General features: G+C 32.7%; 1 protein-coding gene across 13 annotated transcripts in view; it reads left to right on the plus strand.

The window, feature by feature from the left end:
* LOC129747849 (serine proteinase stubble-like) overlaps nt 1-13,145 on the plus strand; it is a 139,799-nt gene that overhangs the window by 53,753 nt on the left and 72,901 nt on the right. For 2 of the 13 annotated variants that reach the window (XM_055742211.1, XM_055742222.1), the window contains exons 1-3: nt 9,093-9,192; nt 9,824-10,091; nt 10,163-10,503. The exons of 6 other annotated variants lie outside the window; for them this stretch is intronic. In XM_055742211.1, coding sequence (XP_055598186.1) covers nt 10,167-10,503 — 337 coding nt within the window. In that variant the 5' untranslated portion in view covers nt 9,093-9,192; nt 9,824-10,091; nt 10,163-10,166. Of the gene's footprint in view, nt 1-9,072; nt 9,279-9,644; nt 9,688-9,823; nt 10,092-10,162; nt 10,504-13,145 lie in introns of those variants that run through there. 5 more of the 13 variants (XM_055742214.1, XM_055742216.1, XM_055742212.1 and 2 more) reach the window with 5 other exon arrangements.

A 13,145-nucleotide genomic window follows, 5' to 3' on the forward strand; every position in this document is an offset into this window, starting at 1 on the left:
AAAAAAAATCAGATTCGCAAGTTCAATAACGAATAAATAACTCAAGATAGAATTCAAATTGAGAACCAAATATTCAGAATTCAAATATGAGATTATCATTGAAAAATCTGATCAAAATTTTGCATTTTGGTTCATGATAAGTAAGAATTATTTTCTGGAACTAAAATCAAAAATCGTGTTTAAATTCGGAATTCTGATTTCAAACTCTGGTTCAAAAGGCAGTATTCTGATTCGGAACCCAAATGAAAGATTTATATTCAGCTCGAAGTTAAATTTTATAATCAAGGTTAAAATATATATGTGGGAATTTTATTAAGGTTTCAAATTGTAGGTACACGTAGTTTCATAATTTTGATTCTGGATTCAAAACTAAAATTTTATAGATAATCAAAGTTAGTTTGGATCACAAACTAGAAAAAATCACAAATATAAAATAAAATTTAGATTTAAGAGAAAACTAGATTTTTTTTAATTCAACTAAAAACATATTTTACTGGTTATTTGTTAAGCATTATTTATATTGGAGATATACTTAGTTTCAAACAAAAACCTTTAATTTTAATCTTTTACAAGCGTAGATAGAAAATAAATCTGATTTCAACCGCAAACCTTATCTCTTCCTGAATATTTAGAGTTTTTGTTATCAAAGCCTCAAACGACCATGCTTGTGGTTTAAAAGAACCAGGTTACTACTTTTTATTTAAGAAAATATCAAAAGTTTTTCATTAAAATGAAATCTTCAAATAGATGAATTTCAATTAATTTTTGGCAACTTCTAGGACTTATTTTTGAAACTAAGAAATTAAAACAAGCACTATACTATTAATGTCAAATGACTCCAACCTGAATAATTATAATGAACCTTCATTTTTTTTACTATGTTTTTAGCCAGGGCCGTAGGAAGAACCGGCTCATGGGGGGGGTTTTGGTGATTTTTTTTCTAAAACAATTTTGCTAGGACAATGCAAAGACACAGAATAGTGAAAAATGTGTAGGTTCTATCAAATTATTTAGGTTGAAGTAAATTAACATTTAAAGTTATTCATTTCAATTCATAACTTTCAAAAAAGTCCTAGTTGATGCCAATTTTTTTCTTGAGGCTTTAACTTTTTTTTGGGAACTTGTGATATAACTCAGTTGGCAAGTCAGCTGCCTCCTGAGCTGATGTCCGTGAGTTCGAGCCCAAGAGTAATCATTGAACACAGTTACCTGGTTAGTTTTTTAGTCAGTCCGCCGTTGATAAAAATTGGGAAGGACACAAAAATGTTAAAATGACTGTATAATCGAAACAAAAAATTAAACTTATAAATAAGGGATTTTGGAAGTTTCATTTGAAAGAAAACTTTTTGAATTCACTTAAAATCTTTTTTTTATAACTGTTGCATTTGATGCAATGGTCAAAATGTATCAAATATTCAGAAATGAGAGAAACAAATGAGGATTACGGTTCAAGTCGGGTTAATTTTCTACTCTTGTAAATTTAAATAAAATTATAGATTAAATTTTTTAAGAATCTGAAATATCAAATTTCCAACTAAATTCAACCTCATGATTAAAAACAAGCTATTTCATCAATAAAAAATATCAATAGTGATTTATATTTCATAATAAATCCCCTGTGAATAGTTTTAAACTTTTTTTTTTCAAAAAACAAATTCTTTGAATTGAATTCAGGTCTTATTCTATATTTGTGATTTTCACCAGGTTTGTGTTTCTAAACTGACTAATTTTTAATCAAAAATCAAAGTTATGAAACAGCGACCTCCTTCAATTTTAATCCTTAATTAAATTCTCATATTGATATTCTAATCTTGATTATAAAACTTAACTTCGAGTTGAATTTAAATACGAATTTTAAATTTTAATTCCGAGACTGAATTCTGCATTTTGAGCCTAAATTCAAAATATGATTCTAAATTCTTCTTATAAATTTGAACCAAAAAAGCGAAATTTAATCAGAACCCTCAACCAGAAATGTCTTACTTCATTCTGAATTTATGGGTTACAATATTAATTGTCTTTCAATTATTTACTCGTGATTGAACTTGTTAATTTGAACAAAAATTCCGAATGATAAAGTTGTTACTGATTTTTCAATTCTGTACTCATGAAACTTTCTTGTGCTTCAATTCTGCATATGAATTGAGGATAAAAAAATTCAAGTCGAAGTATTGGTTTTAGTTTCAAATATTCTCTCTTCATGTTCCGAAATGATGAGTTTCAAATGTGAAAAATCTATCTTATTTAAGTTTGAAAAGCAAAACCAAGATTTGAATTAGAATTCTATCTCAATGATGACTAGAAACTAGAAATCATGAACAAAAAACTACGGACTAGAATTTTTTCTGCAAGGATATTTTACGTTAAAACCTTGCATAAATCGGACAGATTTTCTCCAGATTCCAGCCAATACCCAGGAAAATTTTGTTATTATCTCATTTAAATAAAGAAAAAAAAAACAAATGAAAATTGAGTTTTTTTATCGAAACATTATCAGCCGATTTAAAACCATATTTTGGGCTTCCAAATCGTTCTTGTTATTTTGACAAAATTTGTTCAAAGAATTTTTTTGGAAATAATTCTAAAAAATCAATTTAAATTGCTTGATTTTGCAAGTAAAGTGAGAAAATGCGCAAAATATAGGCAATCTGGCAAGCTTAAAGTCTAAAATAAGAGATTTGGGATGAGGTTTCTGAATCTGGTTTAAGTTCTGAATCGAAATTGTTTCTATAGACTTATTCAAATTGTTCATCAAAATTTTATTAAGAACTTGAAATTTCGAGTTCAGCGAAAAATATTTCGCTTGGTATTTTTAACCTTCATGAGGAGGAGGAGGGGGGGGGGGTAGTTAAACCCCCAAAACCCTTCCGGTTCCTACGGCCATGCTTTAGGCATGGTTCAAGCAAAAATGGAGAAAAAATTCCAACAACCCCCCTCCCCACGAGCCGACACCACCGAGCAAGACACCTATGTTTCTTGGGTGATCTGCATTCTTAATAATGTAACAGCAATAATTTTAAGTTTTATACAAAATGGTTGCATAGTTTTGTATGATATAATCGATTCTATCAAAGTATTTTCAGAAATATACAATGTTATAACGATGGCTATGAATATATGTACCAATTCATATGGTCGATATTCGACCAATCTGGAGTGAACGTAATCAGCATTTTTTTAGAGATACTTGAACTCCGAGTGCAAATATTTTCGTCTACAGTTCATTTTTTTTTCAATTTTTGAATCAGAATCGGAAATTTATACTTCAAGGAATTCAATCCAGTCAATTATACTATTATTTGTGGTCTAAAAGATTTAACAAGCTTTAATTTCTGTTATTTTAAAATTTTCTCATGAAGCTCAGTTGTATCAGGTCGAAAGCAGGCCATTTGTAATTGGAAAACGTTAAAAGTCACATTTGAAATTGGAAAACGTTAAAAGTCACATTTGTAAGTTAAAATAAATGAGATATTTCAACTTATACAAATATTTAACTAGGTAGGGCTAAGTGGGGTAATTATGAACAAAATCACTCAGGTTTTCATTCTATCAGCACGAACAAGTAACTCTTTAATGCTCAAATTCTGGAAAGTAACCAAAAAATCAATGCAAGGTCTTCTTTTTCATTTCAATATTTTTTTCTTACTTTTAAGTTGTTGCTTGTGGGCGTAAAACATTTTTATATAATCACCACTTCCTACTTATTAGACGTTTGCTCATAACTACCCTCTTTTTTGAGAAGCGTACTCGAAAAAAATGCAGCACTTTGTTTTGTAAATAACTTTTGAATGCATGGATGAAAATTGAAAAAAATGTTCAGGAAGTTATCTGATAATGTGATGTCTACAAAAATCTCGAAACCCCATTTCAAGGTCAGAATTCTGCTACAGTTTTTTTTAATTTTCTTACTTGTTCATAGATGTTGAGTTTTGCATTTTAAATTTAAAATTCAACCAACTCATTTTGGAGGTTCTGGTTCAACATTCCTATAACAAACATTGTATTCTTTTTTTCGTATTTCAGATTCTATATCCAGTTTAGGATCCTTGATTTTCAGTTCAAATAATCCTAGGAAAGTATAAATGAAAAGCTGTTTAAAAATCCTGTTTCAAATTTGGCTTTGAAGTTCTTAGTTCATGTCACGTTTGATCCTATTTTATTCTATTCTTTTTATTATTTATGGAGGATTTTACCCAACTTGAGCATTTTTGATCAAAGTAGACTTGTACACACAATTCAGCTGAAAATCAAAAAGTTTTGTTTTATGAAGAAAATCCTATTTTTATATTTAACAAAATTATTCACATAATTTTCGTCATGGATTTTTTCTTGATGAAAAATATTTGCTGATAAAGCAGTACGTAGGACCTGATCTTCATTTAAAAAAAATTGTAAAAATTCTATATTCTCTCGGTTTATTGATTAAAATTATTAATATTGCAGTTTATTCAAAAGCCAAATTTCAATAATCCAAACTAATAAAAAAAAAAAATAAAACAAAAATCGGGCATTGGATTTTAAATTTCCAATTTATTAACCGTCAAACATTCGGGAAATTTTGAGCAGAATCCGTGCATTATTGGAAAAAATGACAAGGGAAACATAAAAAAATAAATCACTTCAAATTTTATTTTTTCCATCGAACCGCATTGCATTTGCGTGCATTTAAGTGTTAATGATTTTGAAAAACCGTTTTTGGATCCAAAAATCAAAACATACCATAACCCGGGCATCTTCAGGGTAGTTTTCCTCCAAAAACTGGATATCTTGACCGTACCGGACTTCTCTCGAAATTTCCACTGAATATCCGGGCAGGGCCCAAGTAAAACCGTGCAATCTGGAATGCTTAGAATAAGTTTTTTACTAGGATATATAAGGCTTTCTTAAAAAACTTATTTTATGCTCAAATCAACTAAGCTTGATCTATCAAACTCCTATATCTAAGGTTCAATAACTTTTCTTTTGGTTCAAAACGCATCCATGATTTTTTGAGTATGATTGAATTCCAATTCCAGTCAACAGACTTAAACCCCGTTATCTGATAAGGTACTAAGTAACGGTCTTCGACAAAGTTGTTCAGCAGAAAGTTTCCTTTAGAAAATTTACAAATCGGCAAAAACGAGAGTGTTCTAGAGTTAAAAAAAATCATGTTCGTATTTCAAAACAAAATTAAATTTTCCCATACAATCAAAATAAGATTGCCCAGTCTTATCCGAAATTGGTTGGATGTTCGAAACTAAAATTGGAAAAGCCAGTTCGGCCCGGATGCCCGGCTTTCGTTGAAAAAAAGCCTTGATTTGCCCGGATTTATTCACTTTGTTTGTTAAATCAAAGAAAACACTCAATTCATTTTAATTTTTGATTTTTACGTCCAAAAAGGATTTTTCTTATGCAAATTTTAACAAAATAACTAATAAGGGTTTTCCGAAGGCTAAAATACAATTTTGAGCTACTGACGTGTTAAGCTGGAAAAATATTCAAGCTTTTTATATCATGACTAGCTGACCCGGTGTGCTTTGCTACACCTTCCAATAATGATTTTAATTTGTTAAAAAAAACTGAAATTTAGTTTTATTTCTTAGGCAGCATTTTAAACTTCAATAGGAGTTTCGAATTTCAAGATGATTTTATAATATTTTCTGAAAATTGATCTCTAGATTTGTTTTTCAAAATCTGAAATTTTACTCTGGTTTTATGGGCTTCAAAGACTTTATAGTGATATCAAAATATATGTTTTAATGACATGGACTTCCAGTCCTTTCCCTTTTGTAATGCAAGAAGTGCTCACGAATTAATAATAATTCATTTTTTGTATCATTTTTACATACTCCACCCAGAAATAAGAAAGGGTCTTAAATTTTAGTACGCAAACAACCTCTCTTCCTTTTGCTCGATAAATTTTCGATTTATGATAACAAACTTGTATGGAAGCCTTGATTGGTTTGATAAAATTTCAAGCTATACAACGTTATTTATTTGGAACACCCTTTGTCCTTCCCTTCTCCACATGCAGAAAGGTTTGTTAACAGGAATATATCTCGTACCCAAATACCTTCCCATGTTAAAATCATGTTAATAATTTTTTTCGTTATATAGGACTAAACTTCTAGACATGACACATTACAACTTGAAGTGATGCTAAACAGCACTTTTATACTGCAAATCATATATTTTTATTTGTAGAAGCAAAAAGTGCAAATAAAATTCATATGGATAAGCTGTAACCCAATGAATCAAAGAAGAAAATGGTTTAAAGGAGAAAAAAATATTTAAATTTTGTTATTCGACTGAATTACAGCAATTTTCTCTCTCTTTTGCTGAGGGTCCTTTTTAAGATTTTTCAAGATTTGAACTTAACATTCAGATAAAAGCAGATTTTCAAACATGGAATGGGTTTCAAAAAAATCTGTTCATGCTTCGGTATGAATATTTTCTAAAAAAATTTTTTGTGCCGAGAACGGTAACAGCTATCGAAGTTTATTTTGCTTTTTTTTTTGTTTAAATTTAATTTTATGTTCAATTTGGATACACCGGGGCAAGTGCAAATGGATTTTACCATAGTTGAACTTTTATACATCTAAAAAAAAGCAAATTTAAAAGTAAAATTTTCCAAAATGTTAACATTTGTCCCGTTTATTTAGGCAAGTGAAAACACAACGCCTTTTCTGAACTTATTCATTGATATATCTGCAATTTTTCTGTAGCATAAGTTAATGTTTGATACTCCACTTTTACTGAACGCTGTTTTAATCAAAAGACCTTAATTTTTTAAAGACATTTAATAATTTTGAATATCCACTTCAGATTTAACACACAGGATACCCCTTTATGGCCATTCTCACATAATGCTGAATCATTTTTGAGAGGAAACTCCTAAAAGGTACATATATGTTTCTTGGTTGAAAGGTGCGTTTCAGCTTGTTCCACTGTGTGAAATGATTGGAGTAAATATTATTTTTAACGCTTTAGGTCGTATTAAAAATTATAATAAAAAGTTCTTCTTCCACTGGAATATGAATCACAAAAAAAAAAATTCAATAAAAATGCGGATCAAAAGTCTCTTCAGTGTAGTCAAAATATGTAAACCGAATACATACTTTTCAATGTTATTACGTACTTGAATTGTGGTAAACAAACAGTACAGTGTTTTTCGATGAATGATTTTTCAAAAAAAGTTGAGTTTATTTAGACATATTGTTTATTTGGGCCCAACAATTTATTGATCAAGTAATTATTTTGACATTTTTTGTAAACGATCAATGTTTGCACTTGCTCTCGTGTACTTTCTTAACTGAAAATTCTTCCGGAAAATGCATATCCTCACTTTTTGTAATGAATTTCTGGTTTATTTTATTGATGACTTTCAGTTTTGTTGCTAAAAAACAAAAAAAGTTATCTGAATTTGACTTGTAAATACATCAATCTTCTATTTTGAAGAACAGGCTCTTGTTCAGTTCAGTGTCTGATCATTTTCATCGCATTTTGTTGTTGTTTCAAAAATTTACAAATATACGCTTGATACATCTTCTTAAAGTTCTTTTGTAAATGTTCCAAAAATTTTTTAGATCCTTTTCTTTTTTTTCTCTGTTTTCGATATAAATCAAAACTAACCTTCTGAGCATATTAGATAACCATTATTACATATGCATCAGTATTAAATTCACATTTTTAGATAACAGTTGCTGCTTTAATTAACACGAAATCAAAATAGTTTAAATTTTCCAAATCGTTCAAATGGTTTGATTTGATCGGCAAAATGTCAACCTGAGTCAAATCTTGGCGTCATTCATTACCATGTGCTACAAATGATCTAGGAATCAAGAACAAAAAAATCACATCAAGGCTTCATATCGCCACCACTTGCATTGAAAATATGCTTAGTTGAGAAATACGCGCCAAAATATTCTCACTGCTCAGTATGCTATGCCATGGTTACTATCTTCTAACGACGTCTGCTCGCGACGCCTCGACCTTGGAGACGAAAAACAAACCGCCCAAAGGAAAAAAAATCTCAAAAAAATGGAAGCCATGACTTTTATTTCATTCAAAAAACTACAAATTTAATTATTACGGACAACTGATGCGACTTTGTGTTGTTTTTATTCGATATAAACCGATTCGCATGGCTACAAAATATTCTTAAAAATAATTTCATTCGAATCGTTTGGGTCATTTCGGAGGAGTAGTACTACAAACACCGTTACAAGAGAATTTTATATAATAGATTTTTGTTAAAAACAAATCCTAGGATTTGCCCAAATTCTTCAGGATATAACCCGGATTTTGGGTTTGAAGTATTGAAATCAAATGTCCAAGTTTCTCAAAATTCTGCAAAAAATTATGGATTAGTGGCGGGGCACGTGACCGGTGTGTGAGATGACCAAAAACACACTAGAATCGTCTGATTCTAGTACGCACTCCTTCACTAAGACAATTTAAAGAAATGATTTTGATATTGAGCGCATATTGGAGTCATAACGTTTTCCAATACCTCTTCCGCCTAATAGATTACAAAAAGTATACTTCTATCAGTAATAAAACGTGAGTTTGAAACAAATGTATGGGAGTTAGAGGTCTTCAGTTAGCGGAGCCTAAAAATAGCGGATCTTCTGAATTCGCTAACTCAATCAAAATTAAGAGGCAAAGTTAAACCACTATCGAAAAGTAAGCGGACTAATTAGCGATTAGCAGATTAACGCTTTGGTGCCGAACACTGCCATCACTGAAAGTACTAATCAACCCACAATCGATATTTAAAACTCCTCTGTATAAGCTTATTTTCAAATGCTACCCACTACTGGTGAATGAAAATTTTCCATCCATCAACCGAGATCGAGACATGGAAATCAACCCACTCCAAAGTAAAGCAAGGAAAAATAAACGGCACTCACTGGATCGTGCAAATCACTCACGGTTTTGCGGTGTGTTGCTTTTCCATGTGGATTTCTTCCGATACATGGCTGCACAAAACGATCGCACCTGAGGGGGTCTCACATGGCCGTTGGGTCCCAGAAGAAAATTGTTTGATTTCGCTCGTGAATCTTTCGACCACGGAACCGGAGCTGGTTCAGTCAGTTTAGTTTACTATGAGCTGCCAAGTCGATCGGTTGGTCACCCTTTGCCTAGTAGTGTAGAAGGGCTTTTCTTTCTTGTTTCGTTTCGTTTGTTGGGATTCGGTCGTGTGGCTTTGAGGTTGAATTGAATTCGTACCAGAGTGGGGGTGGGACATAAATTGGCCAAACCAGTGAAGTCATTTGTGGTCACCCTTAGGAAGAAAGGTGCTGCCCTTGGTTGGACGTAATTTTGATATCCAACTTGGTGGAACAAAGAACCGGAACCTGGCAATCTCTCGGTGGATAGCTCATTAGGCAGAGGAGAATTGTTGTTGGGGGAGTGCACCCGGGAAATGCAACGGACCTGAAACAAATCACCTGGTCTGCTGGCTGAGGTCAGGCCTTACGCAGGTTTTTCATTCAGAGGCCTTAAGGAGTGTGTGGTTTTGAGCAGTCAGTTGGTTGAAAGATTTCCCGACTTGTATCGAAAGTGAAATTGTCCGTTTCAAAGTCGTGCAGCCAAAGAAGAGGCGAAAAAAAATTCTCAGCGTTCAGACGTGAAGGCTGGCTGCCAAGTTTGTTGGAATCTTGATGGCGGTCTAACGACTTGACTTACGAGGGTTCATTGTCTCCCGTAACATCTCCGGTTGTTTGTTGTGGGAGGTTCAAGTTCCACTCCGCTCGGAGACCTTCGAGGGAAGGCTCATTAAAGGGCTTTCTTTCAATCGTTGATGTGCATCATTCGAACCATTGGTTTCTTTCTTTCATAGGTTTGCTACACATATGAGCACGGTGTAACGCAGAAGAAAAGAAGTACTGTGTGGTGTTTCTTTTCTAGATTCTCCAGTTAATTAATGGTCTCAGAAGAAATACACATAAAAGTGAAACTCCCGAAATATGACCTAGTTTCGTAATCTGAGCGCAAGTGTGTGTGAGGTGCCTCTTTCAGCTTCTATCGTTTCAGGAAGATTTTGAATTCCACCGGAAGTTGATCGTTAAGGCCTCTCCAAACGGTCGAAGAAAGGTGAACAGTGCAAAGTATAACCCATCAAATCAAAAATCAACATAACAACAGGAAATCATTTAACCGATTTCATAATCCTCAACAGGCAGATGATGATGATGACGACCATCATCGACAAAAATGGAAAACGTTTCCGAAAGAAGATCACCCAACTGATATGCAGTCGCAAAAATCTTCGTGCCAAAGCATCCGCCCCACGAGTGTATCATCTGAGAAGAAATGATCGTGGAAGTGCTTTGAAGCGGGGATTCGTTCCGGCGCTTTTGGGACTGCTCATAAGCGTGGGTGTAATATTGGCCGAACGAGCTCCTTCGCTGCAGCAGGAACAGGACATCCTGATCCTGGATGCCCTGGGGAAACGACAGTCCTTTAGTGGAAACAATGTGGATTATGGGCCCAACTCGATCATGGATCTTCTAGGAAGAAGTAGGTGATATAGAAATTGAAGAGATGGGATCTCCTCTTAAACCTAGAAATAGCAAGTTATATAATAAAAAAAATACAATATCATCAACGAATTTTTGCTGAAGGGACAAGCAGTTTGTATTTAACTAAAGAGTAGTACATTTTAAGATTATCTGCGAAGAAAAATAATTCTGTTCGATTATTTAGTTTATAATGGTCGCTCGTTTAAAATTAAAATCGAACAAAAGTGGACCCATATAGAGTGTCCATTTCCCGGCCATTTTAGCGTTCCCGGGAATCGGGAAATCTGACGATCCTTTTCCCGGGAATTCCCGAGATCCCGGGAAAATTTAAAATAAAGGTTTCAACATGAAGATCTTAACGCTCTACTGCGTATGAATCCTTATCAATGAGGTATTTTTTAATCTAAGGTAATACCTAGTATTGCAAAAGATTTCAAACTTTTTAATACGTCAAAAATTCAATAAGCAAACCGAAGACCCAAAAACAAAGTACTTCAACCGACAAAATGGTCTGACTCTAGTTGCAAAAATTTTAAATAATTGTAAAAGATTTCTCACTATCGATAGAAATTAGTTAACTAGACTTCAGGTTATTCATAAAATATCGTAAATTTTCAAATAACTAACATTTGTTTTACAACATGTCGTTTTTTTGCTAATGATTTTGTCACTTTCAACATCCGAAACGGAAGTTTTAAATGATGAGTGTTACAAAATAGAACATTCAGATTCTTTCCTAAGCATTTCACTATTGGAATTTTTTGGTTTTATAGATATTTTGTCCTTTTTCACACTAAGTTTTCGACTGGATTTTTTTTTTATCAAATTCAATGTATAAGCCAGATTTAAGAAAACTAATATTTTAGACTAAGCCATCAAGGTAGAACTACCATTTTCCTTGTTCAATCTGATTTATTTTTTCAATTTTGATAGTGTATTTTTTTGCACATTTTATTGGTTTCGGGAATTCCCGGGATTTTTTAAACGTTTCCCGGGATTCGGGAATTCCCGAATTTTTCTAAATCTCGGGAATTCCCGACCGGGAAATCCCGGGTTGGACACTCTAGACCCATAGAACTCCCCTAAGGAACTTCAGATGGAACCGTGATGTTTCGATAATTAACATGACCTTGTCTAAAGTAATCAGTTTTGCCTGCTGAAGATGGAATTCAAGTTATTTAACAAACCAAGTTGGGTTTCCCATTTTGTCTAATTCATTAACCAAGTACTTGATAGGTGGCGATTGAACGCCTTTGCGAAGCCCACGTGGATTACATCCAGTTGTGTCTTATTTTCCAGAGAACTGCTACCGAAGTGGACATACACTATCAAGTTTGACAAAGTTGATTTCTTTACCGGAAACCCGTCAACACATTTGCGTCGAAATTCACCCAGCAAACATTTTAGGAGGTACCGTAAACTGGGGGAACTTTGATCAGCGGGGTAACTTTGATCAACATGAAATTTTTGCAGATAATCATTATTAACTAAGTTTAAAGTTAAAATATCTGAAAACTGTTTACTACGTTTGAAAGCCTATAAATTAAGTTACTAATTAGCTAAATTTGGTTTTTATTATAAAATTTTTAATATTACTTCAAATGTAATTTTAAAATCTTAAAATATCTTGGTTTTTGAAGGCTCGCAAACAAACATCTCTCCTGATCAAATTAATGCATTTAGGAGCAAATGGGTTATTTAATGTGAAAGTTCAACTTTTTTCCTGGTTTGGGTTTAGTTTAAGTGTTATTTTTATGGTCATTTGATGATAATTTTTGGATATTGAAAAAAATCGGTCATTTTCCATGAAAAAGCTCGAATAGAAAAAATGGCTTAAAACCCCTATCAAATGATTAAGTTTGAAGAAAAAAAGAACATAGGAACAGTGCGAGGATTCAGGGAATTGCATGAAGATAAAATTTCATTTGTTTTTGAGGCCAAAAATATAAAGAAATGTTTATAATTTTTGCCCCTAAATGTATGCAGCAACATTGTCCATCTTTTGAGTATATTTGTTTTTGAAAGAAAACGTTGAAAAATTCAATCGAGTTCAAACTAAAAATACTGTTATCGCTATTTTGAGCCTTCTGTGCTAAAAGTTCCCCCAGTTTACGGTATATTGCAAGAACAACAGAATTATTCAAAAAATTATACCAGATGAAAAGATTGTACATATTAAACTTACCAAAATAGCATAGAGCTACAAAAGTGGAGGCGATATATCTACAATGACAAGATTCCAACGATTCGTTTTCCCACAAAATGCAAAATAAACGATTTTAAGTAATTTGAGTAAAAAAAAACTCCCCAACCGAAATTTGAGCCTCTGTCCTCTGAGTTCGCAGTCCGGTATCTTACCACGATGTCAAATCATCAGTTGATAAGATCCACGTTATAGCACTATATATGTGAGATTTTCTTTTAACGAACCGATAAAAGGAAGACAGGGAGAGATCGGATAGAGTTTCAATCGATGGACCGCCCATTTATCGTAAATCAAATCGTCACTCAAATCGTAAATGTCAAATTAGCATATTCCCACCTTTTCGGAGACATATTCACGAATTGACTGAACTAATATCCGACTCAACTAGTTTGTCGTAAATGAATGATAGAAAATCGCTCAATACTAACTTGTTT

This window comes from Uranotaenia lowii, chromosome 2 (genome assembly GCF_029784155.1).
Source record: "Uranotaenia lowii strain MFRU-FL chromosome 2, ASM2978415v1, whole genome shotgun sequence".
NCBI lineage: Eukaryota > Metazoa > Arthropoda > Insecta > Diptera > Culicidae > Uranotaenia > Uranotaenia lowii.